At 37.6% G+C, this 15037-nt stretch overlaps 1 protein-coding gene across 4 annotated transcripts in view; it reads left to right on the top strand.

Annotated features, from left to right (window-relative positions):
* Positions 1–8056, top strand: part of LOC149288656 (SH3 and PX domain-containing protein 2A-like) — a 106489-nt gene extending 98433 nt beyond the window's left edge. For all 4 annotated transcript variants that reach the window (XM_089491488.1, XM_089491487.1, XM_089491486.1 and 1 more), the window contains 4 exons: positions 3662–3996; positions 4894–4943; positions 5550–5669; positions 6137–8056. In XM_089491488.1, the coding sequence (XP_089347614.1) occupies positions 3662–3996; positions 4894–4943; positions 5550–5669; positions 6137–8056 (2425 nt within the window). The remainder of the gene's footprint in view (positions 1–3661; positions 3997–4893; positions 4944–5549; positions 5670–6136) is intronic.
* Positions 8057–15037: the final 6981 nt, after the last annotated feature.

Below are 15037 nucleotides of genomic sequence, written 5' to 3'. Positions count from 1 at the left end.
GCAATTGCAAGAACTGCAAGTCGGGTTGTAATATTAGAATTCTGTAACTGTTCTCCCTTATTCCTTCGTTCTATATTCCTACACGTCGTTCCAGTCATAACAAGGAAGATTTAACTCTATGAGTGCTGATCATCATCATCAGCCATACGTGTAAGATGTATGGTCCACAGTGTTTTTGTCAAGGTGCAAGCGAGTGGATAAATCAAGAGAGAGTCTAGTTTTCAATTTGATGGCAACAGTTAATTATTTATGATGTCATACGGATAGTTAAGCTGTAGTTTTACTTGGTCTATACATATGCAAGCCCATTGGCTTTCCTCGGTAATGCTTTCCACATTTCTCATTGATACACAATTTGAATTGTTTGATTACATGTCACTTACGGTGCAATCATTGCCTTTCAGAATGGCGTATAACATCTGTTTTTAGGGTTTTAATGGACTTATAAAAGTCTCTTTGGTTATTTTCTGAAATGAGTTATGCGCCGGCAAAAAAATCTCTATGAAAGTCTTCCTCTTGGTATCCCATATCTCTGACATGTAGTGATAATTGATTATATTTAATACATTACAGCTTTGTAAACTGAATTTAATTATTGACGTGTCGTGTTCTCTTTGTCAGTAAGCCAAAGGTGGACTTTAAAGGCAACTACAAATGGCCTGGAGAACAACCCTACCGGGAATGGACACCCGCTTATCAGCCTACCCTACAGTGCGTCCCCACTCAGGAGTGTCTCAAGTTTTAGCTCGCTTGTCTGGTTACGGAGGCAAAATCTCCATTGACATATCAGTCTGATCGTGATCACAAGTGCGGTCCAGAACCAAAAAAACAAGGCAGATTTCCCCCGATAAAGGGAACCAATGACCCCAGATGTACTTATTGGCCTTCATGGACCTTGTCCCTGTGATTGGCATCTCTCTAGGTACAAGTAGCAAGGAGGTCCACGTCCGGAATCACCTGAAAGGTGCAATAACACCGAAAACCTGAGACGCTCCTGAGCAGGAACGCACCGTAGAGCAGACTTTAAGGCGGTTGTCCATCCTCAGTTGAGTTGTTCTCAAAACCTTTTTTTGTTTATTTCACCCTTCTGGGATTTTTTGGGGTCCCCTTTATAGGTAAAGGTCAGTCCAAACGTAGGCCTCCGTGAATGTTTCTTGTCTGGTTTTCATTATATGCTCCAAACTGAATCGTTACCCCAATGGTAATTGGCTTCCCTCGGTGCTAAAACCAGTTTGCCTCTCACATAACATTACAATTCAAAGAGTTAATATAATAATTTACTCTGTTTAATAATATTAAATGCATTCTAAACTGGAAACCTGTTCAGAAACATCATTTTATTATTCAGTCTGTAGCTTTTTTGTGGATTTTATTACTTTTTTCATCATACGTTTTTTAAATCTAAATTAGAACGATGCAAAAATCCTGGCCAAGTGAAAACATTTTTAAATGAGACAAAAAGAAATGTAGTAAACCGAGCTCAGCGTAGCGTTCGATTCCAATATACATGAAATTGCCTGTTTATACATTTTCTCTAGGAAAATAATGAATGGGTTTTAAGCTTAAACTTTCTCAATAAGTGAGGGGCAGGGGCCACTAAATATTTACCCTATCTTATTAAGGAGGCCAGTGTCTGATGCTGATCCATATTAAGCTGCTGTGTGCCAGACTACGACCTTTACATAATAATGTATGTTGAAAAAAGACCCTTCAAAGTTGAGCCTTTCTACGTATTCTTTCTGCTTTTGATCCTAAATCAAGCTATTTTTTTGTTTTTTTGTTTTCCTTTTTGACTCCAAAAGGCAAGCAGATCAAGAAGCTCAAAAATATTAATGATCGTTCTATCATTTCTAGCCCTTCAAGCAAAGTTATGAGTGAGGGGGGGGGGGCCTCCACAACTCACCAATACCCACAAAATATTATTAAAATGGGTTACAAAACACCCGCTGTGCTCTGGATGAGGTTGAGTTAGTTTGGGAGACTCAGGTCGGAAATCTGCTTGACCCACATAGCCCCCATGCGGGGCTGCCCACCCTAACACGCAGGGCTTCAGCCCCCTTGGTGCCCTCTAGTGACATCCCTTGTTATTGCAGAACTCTAAGGCATTTAACCATCAGACAAAACATTTCCAGATTTAGGTGCTGATGCCCGAGGCCACTCCATCCCAGCCGTGCCTTCACCAGTATGCTCCAGTTTGTCAGTAACAAAGCACTCTGTGTGTTTCCGTTGGGTCATACATTACCCATGTCCCCCTGCATTCCGAAGAACCAACCCCAGTGTGCTTATCCTTCAAGAATGCCCTGCTTAATGTATAATTAAACCAGTGAGATAATGTATTTAGCTATGTGCACGATATGTAAGTTAAAATCATATTCCTCCCACGCTCGCTCACTTTAGTGAATACCCACTAATGTTTCATTTTTTTACCCATGATCAGTGGATATTATCACAAAAATAGTGGATATTACCAATCGTGTATATTACCTAAATAATTGCACATAAATCTATATTTGCAAAGCATACATTTCTCACTTTTCTTTCCTTTTTTTTACTTTGTCAGTCCGTAGACTCTTTTTTTTCCAAAACTTTCGTATAAAAAGGTGTTCCAACTACTTAAGAGGAGTTAGCGATCTTATTATAAGCCCATAATCCACCTTAAATATTATGACAGGCTCCACCTTAAACGTGCATTATCATAACATTCCTGTACATGTGTTGATCATCATTTCTTGTCTTTTTTTCTCATTACTTTCCTCTGGAATTATACCCAAAGCAGCCAAGCTGGAAAGCAGATGTTGGAAGCTGCTGCAAAGATACACTTACACTGATTCTTGGAGTTTGCTTCACTTTAAGTACAATTTCATTTTGCGTCATATACACCAAAGCATCTTAAATAATGCAGCGTGTGGTGTAGCCATCATTATATGTAATTAAAATTAGATGTAATTATTGATTACTCCGTCCAGTACGGCAGAACCCCATCTGTACTGTGAGTATATGGATATTCTGGAGGACTTCCAAAGAAGGGCCGCTAAAACGGTGCATGGTCTACGGGGTAAAAGTTATCAGAAAATACTAAAGGATCGCAACTAAAGAGAAGAGAGAGAGAGAAAGGATATGATGAAAACATTTAAATATATAAAGAAGTTTAACAAAGTACAGGGCATATAAGAATATTTTAAGGACGTTGATCTTCTAGGATAAGGAGTCCTGTTCTAAAATAAGAGGGCCAAAGGGTTAGATGTAAGAAAGTATTTATTCATTGAGAGGGTGGTGGATAAGTGGACCAGCCTCCCAGCAGAAGTAGTGGAGGTTATCACGATGAAGGAATTTACAAATGCATGGAATAAGTTTCTAAAACAAGTCAAGGTTTCGAGATCTCCAAGGAGGTAGACAATTGGGTTGTGTGGAGGGGAGAAAGTGGTCGGATGATATTAATGTCAAGGACGTTAATGGCGCGCTAAGAAGTTATGGCTTATTAGGATCTGGAAGCGTTGTAATGGAGGCATTTCCAGCGGGTGTTTGGATTCTTACAATGCTAAAGATCTCGGAAATCGGAGTTCTCATAACATGAGTATACCATTTTAAGTAGCTCCAGCCTATAATAATCTTTGGAACCCCATGATGCATTTGCTGAGATGTTGCAACATTGTTATTGCAGGTATCAAGGTAACGAGGGCTGGGCTCCCGCATCCTACCTGAAAAAAGCCAAAGATGACCTCCCGTGCAGAAAGAAGAATTTGGCCGGCCCCGTGGAAATCATAGGAAACATTATGGAGATCAGTAACTTGCTGAACAAAAAGCAGTCGAACGAAAAAGAGGGTCAAGGAGGAAACGAGGGCGAGGAACCCCAAATTACCAAAAAGGAAATCAGCTTGCCCATACTTTGCAATGACTCCAATGGAAATTCCATGATGACGTCTGAGAAGCAACCCTGCAAAGTGACCCCGGGATCTCCGGCCGTGGCCAGGATCGCTCCCCAAAGATCTGAAATAAGTACGTTACCGCGAGCTTGTAGTGTGTTTGTAGGAGACCAGGTCATGATATTGTAGAAGCTACAATTGCAACGCGATACATTGTAACCGGCCCAAGTGGATTTTGATGAGTTTATATATATTTTTTTTATATTGGAGTAGTAGAAACTGACTCATTGGGGGGTAATTGCAGCATAAGGCGCATTTCTGGAGCTTAATAGGTGCAGCTACCATGGAAACCGATGCTTCATAAACCACCGTCTTTCTATATAACCCCCAACTTACCACTTATAACTCTACAAATGTTAAATTAAGACAGCAGCGACAAAAACATCAGCCCCCAGTAGGCCTTTGGTTGCTTGCGCAGTTAATATCTTATTCCTTTTGTAGTTGAGTTAAGGAGCTGCTTAAACCCCATAGGGTCTCACTCAGCTGTTTCTTGTTAACTCCGGAAGGCTGCTTTTCATAACATTCTGATTCAAAAAATGCTGATGAAAACCTGAGAAATGTCACACTATACTCTATCTCTTAAGAATAACCTGCGGCAGGTGCTGCCGAAATCATATCACAGGTGCTACAAGTAAAACCAGCCTTTGTTTTATTCTACCTACCAGGTGGCTGGAAAGCAAACCGTCCCGGTGGGACCCCGTGTCCCACTATCTAAACACTTATTTCTGAAACAAACGTTTCTCCTGCCATCACCTTGCATTAGATGACACGTTACAGTAGAGATCTCGGCTGTTGTATTGCATCACTGATCGCTCTCAAGATGGTCATCGCTTACATCATATATACATTTTAAGGCTATTAATTATTGGAGATTTAAACCTAAAACCTGACATTTCCTCGTAATTTCTGGTGTTCATTCTACATAAATACCCTTTTCTACAGACTTTTTTTTCCCTCCCTTTTCATCCAGGTTCTCCGAATTTAAGAACGAAACCTCCACCTCGAAGAGAGTCCAGTCTGGTTTGTAGTTTTTTTTATATTTTTTCTGGTCTTTTGGGACCCCCCCCCTCCTTGTGTTTCCTTTAATTAGTTAGGCATGTGAACAATTCAGTAATTAGTAAAATTGGATTGGCATCCATATGTATAATTTACAGAATCCTTACTCATTATAGTTAATGCGGCTGTTACGGACATTTAGCACGAAAACGCACACATAGGAAGTTTAAAAGTTCACGAGAAGAGAGTTATAAAAACAAATAATCTACAAAAGAAGGTTGGGACACCTTTAACCCCTTAATGACAAAGCCCGTACATGTACAGGCTCAAGTGCATTGTTTTCAATGGGTTTATGGACCGCCCATTGTCCTTAAGGGGTTAAAATAATGGCCAAATGAATTGTAAATTCGGCATAACGTTTAAACCCCTCCGAAAAAAATAACTTCTATGCAAATCTATCGTGTTTTCTGAAAATGCCATATTAGTTAACTTTGACATTTTTTTTTTTGACAGTTTATGAAATATAAGCCAAAGTACAAAGTTTGATAATTACAGAATATCCCGATTACAGTTTGTTCTTTGTACACGTCGGTCTTGGAGTATTACATATACTGGTATATTGTGTTGCAGGGATTCCAGTTACCAAAACCCCCGGAGCCGCCATCAGTCGAAGTTGAATATTACACGATTGCCGAGTTCCAATCCTGTATATCGGATGGAATCAGTTTCCGAGGAGGTCAAAAAGCAGACGTAAGCAAACATGAGTTTCTCTCAGACAAAAATACTAAGTTTTACTGAAAGAGAGGTTTTTTTACTTCCCAATGCAGGAGCTTAAACAAATACATTAAAATATTTAAGTCCCAGGATCACCATTGCACCACCACTCAGCGATGCATATATTATTAAAATTATCTAAGCTGCTAAAACCACTCAGTATACAAAATCCATTTTATTATTATTATAGTACTCGCCGTCTACAGATTCTTTTGTGTGCGTTGTCCAATTTAAACAAAAAAAGAAAGATTCTAGATCACTTTGAAATATAGAATTATATGAATTCGCAAACTTAACATTTAACTAAGTAAAAAAGCAAACTAAAATACATGAGGATATTGTCCTTCTAAGAAGCGATGCCATAATACCTTTTTTGTAGCATAAGAACCATTTTTTTTTTGTGTAAAATTGTGAGCATTGAATATACGGTATTTCATTTTCAGGTGATTGATAAGAATTCAGGTGGTTGGTGGTACGTTCAAATAGGTGAAAAGGAGGGATGGGCACCTTCTTCTTACATCGACAAAAGAAAGAAACCAAATTTAAGTAGAAGGTCAAGTACCTTAACAAGACCCAAAGTTCCTCCTCCCGCACCACCCATCAAACCAAAAGATGCAGAGGAAAGAGCTGCTCATGGAACCAGCTGCTCGGAAGAATCCAGAGATTCCCCTATAAAGCAAAAATACGAAGAGCCAGAATATGATGTTCCTGCTTTTGGGTTTGAATTAGAAGCAGAGCTAAACGAGTGTTCGTCCCAAAGTCACATTGATGATGTCATCGTAGAAAGTATGTTCCAACCCTCCAAGCCTTCGCCTGTTTCTACTCTCCAAAGAGCGAAATTCAAGGTTGGCGAATCTACTGAAGACGTCACAAATGAAGAAGAGACCATTTATGAAAATGAAGGTTTCCGCCCTTATGGGGAAGATTCTGTTTCGAACAAAGAATTCCGTGGAGATTCAGGCTCACAAAAAGGGTCTTCGGTAATACAGAGAAATTCTCCTACTGCAGCCACATCAAAACCACCTCTCTTGAAATATAAATCAGAAAAAAATATTCAACCGGAAACAGGTAAAAGCGTCTCATTCTCAACTGTTGAGGAGAAAAAGCCAAGGTCAGCTTCAGATGTTGGTTCGAGTGCATTGCAGAAGGCTTGTTCAAAGAATGATCTGGAGCAAAAAGTGGGAGTGATATCTTCAACCAAAGCAAAGCCGTCGGTTAGACCAAAGCCCTTCTTAAATAAAGCGGACTCCCAAAAACAGGATAAGATGGACATTAGCAGCTTGAGGCGCCAGCTCAGACCAACAGGACAGCTCAGAAGTGGACTTAAAGGTTCTAAAAGTGAAGACTCAGAACATCCACCAAGGACAGCTTCCGATGGTGCTGAGAGCACTCCGAGAAGAAGCTCCGTGGATTTTCCAGGTTCCTCCCGCACTATCATTTGCACCAATAACAAAAATGAGGAAAGCAACGAGGAGCAGAGGATCGTTTATAAAGCCACCAGCAGTTACCAAAAGGTTCAGGATTCGGAAATAAGCTTTCCGGCAGGAGCCACCGTAGAACTCATTGAAAAACAAGACAGTGGTTGGTGGTATATAAAATACAAGAACTTGGAGGGCTGGGCCCCCTCACATTTTCTAGAGCAGGTGGACAATAAGCAATGTGAGACCTCCACTACTGAGTCGGATTCAGTTAAATGTAAAAAAACTGAAAACAAGTCAAACAGCCTGGAGAAGATAGAAAGAAGAGTGCAAGCTTTAAATACTATTAACCAAAGCAAGAGAGCAACACCTCCAGTTCCTTCAAGGCCTCCGGGAGGATTCTCCAAACCTCCAGGTCCAGCAAGCAATGTTGTAAAGTTGAGAAATGGGGTGAAACAATTAGCGGTCAGACCACAATCCGTGTTTGTCTCCGCACCACCAAAGGATAACAGCATTTCTTGCCACTTGCGAAGAAATGAATCTTTATCTGCTACCGACCACCTGAGAACAGTGCGTCGAAACTTGTCTTTTAATACTACCTGTTCCCAGACCAACGGAACCAAGGCAAAGTCTCTCGATAAAACAGAAGCCGGCTCTTCCGAATCGGAGACGCAAGTTAGATCTCCGCAAAAGAATGGAATACCCGTGTCTACCGTCCGACCTAAACCCATCGAGAAATCCCAATTTATTCACAATAACCTGAAAGATATTTATGTCTCCATTGCAGACTACGAAGGAGATGACGAAACTGCAGGGTTTGAAGAAGGGGTTTCCATGGAAGTTTTGGAAAAAAACCCAAATGGCTGGTGGTACTGCCATATCCTCGATGGGGTCAAACCGTTTAAAGGATGGGTACCCTCAAACTACTTAGAGAAAAAGAATTGATAGTGTCTGAATATATATATATATAAATAAATAACACCAAGAACATTATTAATGTAGGACTAGTGCCGAGTTTGGGATTATACAATACTTGGTGAGACAGTTTTAGGCGGCCACCATGGAGGGACATTTATAGACAAGCTGTATATCCATACGTAAGGATAAATCTGTACGGATATTAGCAGCACAGGGTACAACATCCTACCTTGATTGTTTATCCTTCAAAAAATGCATATTTGTGCCTTCACTACAGCATCTAAACCTATACAAATTCTCCAAAATATCCAGGGAGCATTAAGGTGAAGCCCATTCATGAACCAGTGGCCCCTGTGGCAAGAAAATGGCAGCACTACAACACTAAGAAGATCTCTATGATCATTTTCTTTCTTTTTCTGTTTTGGGTTTACGTGGTATGTTTTTAACATAATGCAAGCGGAATAATGTTTTGGTTTTTTTCCTGCTTATTTCTTTTATTGTTTTTTTTTTGTCAAGTATTTGTTTAAAAAATGTACGGTTTAGTAGAATCCTGGAGTACCAACAGGCATGGAAGCTACCTGCGATTCTTATGATAATTAATTAACTTTTTTTTTTTTTCTCATTCCCAAAATTCACAGTCCCTTTATACAAATGAATAGGGGACAAAAAAAATAACAGATTAAGTCACGCGGAGAAGTTTGATAACGGAAAAATATTTTGGTATTTAAGGTGTGCACTAACTTGCCAAATTCATACTATTGTACTGAGTAAAAAGCCAGAGTTGCCATTGGAATAATCCAGTTGTTCATAATAATCATGTTGTTTACAAAAAAAGGCATGGATTCTACAGAATTTTAATTTGTATATATTGGGGTTTTTTTACATTTATAAATGTATTTGGTTTATCAGGAAAGCGTGAATTAAAAATGGTTGAAAAAAACAAAAAAACAGAACAATGCAAACCAAATTTGAAGTGGGTTTATTTGAGGAGGGGCTCGAGAGTTTATTTTTTTCACAGCATATGCTGGATGAGGCTGTCGTAAGTTTAGAGGCCTTCACTTGGCGGTGGAATGCGTTGGCCCGTCTCGCTCCCTCCGGGGGTTCTATAATTTACGTTTCTCCATAGCCCCCCCACCCAGCTTCTGTGGAAGAAGACCCTCGAGATATGTGTGTAAATATACATTATAACTCACACGTTCGGGCATTCTGTGGGTCTAACGTGTGCAATTGAAATGAAATATTAGGGCAAAAATGTCCTTGTAGCGGGGTTAATCACCACGTGGAACGTTCTCTTTGGGTAAAACGGTGATATTGGATCAAATACCATCATTTGAATGGCCTAGTCACAGGCTAAACATGGTGATAGGACTTCTTTCATGCTATGCCTTGACTTTTAAGTATTTCAATTTGTGACGTCATACATTATGTGGTCTTTCCCTTTCCTATTTTTTGGACGTAGATGGCAACCATTGGCGTTCTTGGCTCTGCGGAAGGTTATGTTTAGAAACTGATCCTGGTGCAAAGTTTGGAATGTGGTCTGAAAACACCGTTTTTCACACTTTCCTGTAGAACGTCTTTTAATTCATAACCTCCTATGAATTCCAAGGAGCAGCTAGGGGGCTAAAGCGCTTTTAACTGACATTTAAATAAGTCGAGCGCGTAGCAGATGAATCCCGCCATATTTTAATACACAGGCTACAAGTTATTTATTTCAATGACGGATTGTCAGCCATACTTAGATAGTTAAAATACTGATATTTTTAGGGTTAATCTGAACAGCGCTTCCTGAAGTTTTTTTTTTCTTTTCTTAGTTTCAAAAACTTTTTTTTGATGATGTGCGAACAGAGAAGTTGTGCAGGCTTCCCTGGCAGCCAAAGGGTTAATCGCATGCTTGGTTTAACTACCTAGTTGCTGGTTCTGAGGATCTCAAAGTGTCTTTTCAAGGGCTGTTGTCGAAATTGTCTTATGGAAGCACTAAATAGTTCTGCTGGACAGTATTAAAATAGAGTGATACATAGAATTATCTGCTAGACTGCAGTACTAACAGTAGTGAGTTAATGTTATTATTAATTTTATATATATATATATATATATATGTGATTATTTTTTACCAATAATGATAAAGAAGTGGTTCATTATTTGAAAACGGATGCACTTTACTAATAACAAGTTACACTCAAGTGCATTATAAAAACAAAGTGCAGTGTATACCGTACATAAAGCGGGATCTATTTGTAAAAAATATATATTTATAATTATTTAACAAAAGTCATTTTTTTTCAGCGGAGGATGAAACGCCGTTAATTTTTTTCTTAGCATGCTGAGCCTGAAATTGACCTGGAAATTGATTGGTTTATTAACTGGATTAGTAAAAGCAAAAAAAAACAAAAAACCACAAAAACGATGCCCCCCTTTGAGGGAGGGGGTTATATTTTGAATTCTGCCATTCACTGCTTAATTCTTCTATTTCCCTTACCCTTTTTCCAGCCATGTCTCATTTGAGTTATTTTCTCTCTAATTCATTTAATTTCATTTTTATTTCTGATACTTGTGCCTAATTGAAAAGCGTAACCAAGGCGCTCCATGCAAATTTTACTTATTCTCCCATGATGCACCAGTCCAAGCAGGAAGTCGTCACATGCTTCCTGTGCTCTCTGTTTGCCGCCGTGCAGTTCCATGCCGTTATTCCCCTGACTATATGGTCAGAAAATAAAATTTCGAATACACACAAAAACCGAACACAAAATACAGATACTTTTTGTGAATCCTTAAGTAGAAAAAAATATATGTAATTTTGGGTGTAAATCGTTAAGATTGGGGGATAATCTAAAATTTGACAATTGTCTATGAATTCTTAGATTTGCCTGACACCTGAATGCTTAAACTGAGCCCGGTTAAATACATTATTAAAGTATTTTTGCTTTGTTACAGTTATATTTTTAATGCTGAGCTCCCATACCTGAAAAAAATCCAGAGAAATAAAATTTAAAAAAAAGCCACGATACCTGAAATTAGGATGATAGGAAAAAGGATCGTGTTCAGGAAAAATGACCCAGGTTGTTAAAACTGACACTGTGATAATAAAAATCATTTTGTGATTTTGATAATCAAAAAATAATAATTTAGCAAGAATTCCTGTTGTTCGGAATAGTAAAAAAAATAATTCTAAAGGGAATAAAAATACAGAAATGTGTGTTAAAGGAGAAGGCTGCCCTCATGTGGTTCATTTTTACTGTAACATTTTTTTAAAAAATCTCAGCTGAGATTATTTTACCATAGTCAAGAGATAAAACAAAATTCCCAAAAAAATCTTAATGGAAAAAATGTTTTTTGATGTATACCGCAACTTTCTTAATAATGAGCACTTCCGAGTTCGTTATTGATGTTATACAATGCCTGAATATATATATTTTTAATATATGTTTTGTAGTTTTTTGTATCTTTGTTTTTCCATTTGTAGCAATGTCACCGGTTGTTTGTTTCTAATTCTAAGCTGTTATATAAATTTGACTCTTTTAGTGCCAAATGATAAAGCAACAATTTGCAAGCTCCTTTTGCACTCAAAGAGACATAATAAAAAAAGGGTAATTATACATACTGTTTTTTAAAGAGAATATGGGTTTATTTGCTAAATAGTGAGTTGTAGGCAGGAGGTACGGGCTGGCAAATTTGGCAAACTCCTGGAAGGCCAGTGACAGATAGCATGAGCTACTTACTTTTATTGACTCTCATGACGAGTCCAGCCGCACATACATCATGTAGCAATTGCTGGCCTTAATGTGCTTTTTGGCCCCCAGTCCGGCCCCGGTAAACAGGAATAGGCAAGTTATCCATACAAAGACACTAGTGTGGGAAGTTGTGGTGCCTTTGGGACACTTGCGGAAATGTCCACCACAACGCTTGTTGCTTCTCACACCTGATAAAAGCTCTTAACTGTATTATCCGTACATTACAAAAAGCCAACCCCAGCCTGAGTCCCAAGCAAGAAAAGCCAATCTGGCCCTGTACCATGTATAATTAATACAGGGATATATATATATATATATATATATGTATATATATATATATGTATATATATATGTATATATATATATATGTATATATATATGTATATATATATATATGTATATATATATATATATAATTTTTTTCATTTTTCTGCAGCTTCACTTACTGTTTAGCGAACAAATTGTTTTGGGTTTTGATGAAAAAAATAATTAAAATTAAACTCCTAGCTTTCAGAAAAATAAATTCAGAAAGGTAAGATTCCATAAGAATTGGCTTTAGCTTGGTAGGGTTTTTGTGCCTAAGGGACATATATATATATATATATATATATATATATATATATATATATACATATATATATATTTGTGTTAGGTTTTGGGGCTTAAATTCATATTACCCTCAGGAAGGCTAAGAGTGATGGGTGTTTGGGCTTCCCAAGTCCTTTGCCCATCTCTTTGACAAACATTCTATAATTACTCTTTCTTAGAACCGTAGGATTCAGAGCTGATAGATTCCCCCTTCCTTTCTGTATTAATTTGCCGAGAACGTTGACTATCCAACTTACTTTTCACCTTTTCTCTCTATTATTTAGTAGACACAGTACCAAGACGATGGCATTATATAACATTTTACAATCACTCTTAGATTTTTTTTTAGCTGCGCGTTTTACTAAAATATATATGTATCTTTATAACTTAAAGGACTGCTATTGCTTTTTTTATATCAAGTATATATGAAACACAAGGGATTTTAATAGAGCATCAAGTAGCCATCTATGTATTTCTATTTACCGAATCAGCATAATAGACTTAGTAGTATTTAAATCGTAGATAGTTTTTTAGTAACAGTTTATGCCCGGTTCCCGTTTACGTTTTTTTATAAACCGTATAAATTTTATTTGCATGGGAAAGAAAAAAATAATTAAAAAGTTCATTAATCGGATACGTGCAATAAGAAATAAGAAAATATTTAAAAAATACGAATACAGGCTCCTCATCCAGGACTTTTAAGGAGGTTTGGATTAGTTAAGCCATGGTGGTGCCCATGGGATACTTGCGCACCCTCAATAATATATATATATATATTTTATAGATATTATACATATAGATATTATATATATATATATTATATATATATTATATATATCTTCTATTATACCGGAGCATAATAGGACAGCGTTTGACCTGGAGTAATATCTCCCAGGCTTATCACATCTTAGTACATCTTCCTATTGTATCCCTTTGAGCACCATCATGGTTTAACGAGACCCTCGGTGTGGTGTGCACAGTGTGAAAGTCAAATCTGATTAATGCACTCAGGAAACTTTTACGTTAGTTTCTGGTGGGGAAAAATACCCCAGGATGGGGCATTCAGTGGTGAGAACTACAGCTAGCAATTTTTGGCCTTATTTTTAATAAAATAATCATTATTTTCCATACAGCTCTATATGAAGCTGTTTTGAGCTCTATTTTTTATCCCAAGTGGGTGTGATTATTTTTTTTTACTGTAATTTTTGAAGCAACTGGATTTTTGCTGCTAATGCCTGGATATTTTTGAAAACATTTTTGGAATTTTTTTAATATTATTTTTTTTTTTTTACTTAGGCAGGTTAGTCTCGTATATATAGCCATACACCCCAAATGGGAGTTGTTATATATTGATCGAGTAACCTGTGCCCATCCTAGCAGCTGTTAAATTGCAATTCATATCACCCTTAGTGCCACTGCTTTCCCTGTTGTTTGATACATTGCAGGTGCTACAATCCAGCATAATTAACAAAGGTGATCCCTAATTTAGTTATAATTAACTAATTGGCTGTTATATTAACAGCCATTATTAACAAAAACTATTCTAAAGTAACATTTTTGTTTAGCTGAATCTACACGCAATCATAGTTTGATTATTTTTTCAGGAAAAAAACTGTTTTTTGGAGATCTTTAAGGGATAAAAATCCATTAAACTTATTTTTTTTATTTATTTTTTCCTTGGGATGGATTTATTAAGCAGTGAAAAATAAAATCTCTGCATTCTGGACATAATGAATCTCCCCGATAATCATAAACACTTTCCATACGATGGACTTTTTATGTTTATTTTTAGATTCAGCACTGGGCTGGTCCCAAATGTATTAATTTTTTTTAAGTATTAATTATTGTGTTCCTGTTATTTAGCGGGTTCTAATGTAAGAGTGCAATTAATTCTTTTGTATAACTAGCTTCACACTGGTGTTTACAGATCTATCTTGACAAATACTCCAGCCACCACCGTCCTGAGTTGAGACTGCTGTTCGTTTCTAAAGAATAAGTGATATCTACCTGTGATTAACCTTTTCAGTGCCGCGTGACACTGGAGGGGTTAAACAGCATTAGCAACAAAAAAAAAGTGTTTTTACATCGAACTAAAACCTAGGGCAAGTAGGGGTTAATCTAATCGACTTGCCCAAAGGGTAAAACAGATAGGTAGCACTGCTCATTGGAACAAGACTTAGTGGGGAGTCTCAACATTTTAACGCTTTTTACCACCACAGGAAAATAAATTGTAACTGGAAATTAATAATTAGGTAATGGGAACTGTTACTAATAATTCCCATCATCCATAGATTACAGAGTGTATTATTTTCAATGTTGACCCCCCCTCTCCATTTTTTCATGAAACAGAAAATAAGACATCCGTAAGATCAGAATCCACTGAGGTTTAGGGGACTAATTGTTTCCATTCGTTGCGATCAAGAATATGTTAATCTTTACAGCTGGGGGGAAAAGATACAAAATTCAATCCGGGAGTAAAACAAATCTGCTTTACACGACGAGGCAGCCTTCAGGGCAGAGGTATGAAGGTACAAAAGAGAACGGACGGGTTAAACAAAAACACTGTTGGGCAGCTCTTTCATTTTTTGTTGACATGTCGTTCCTCAGGCTCTTGGCTTCATTCTTTGGCTCGAGTGGCTCTCAAACTGAACATGATCCACTACAGTCATGATCTGATAAAGGATCACATGAG

Source organism: Sceloporus occidentalis, unplaced genomic scaffold, assembly GCF_023333645.1.
Source record: "Sceloporus occidentalis isolate IW3139 unplaced genomic scaffold, rSceOcc1.0.p SCAF_50, whole genome shotgun sequence".
NCBI classification, from domain to species: domain Eukaryota; kingdom Metazoa; phylum Chordata; class Lepidosauria; order Squamata; family Phrynosomatidae; genus Sceloporus; species Sceloporus occidentalis.
The sequence above is the reverse complement of the archived record's forward strand: the minus strand, read 5'-3'. Positions and strand labels throughout refer to the sequence as shown.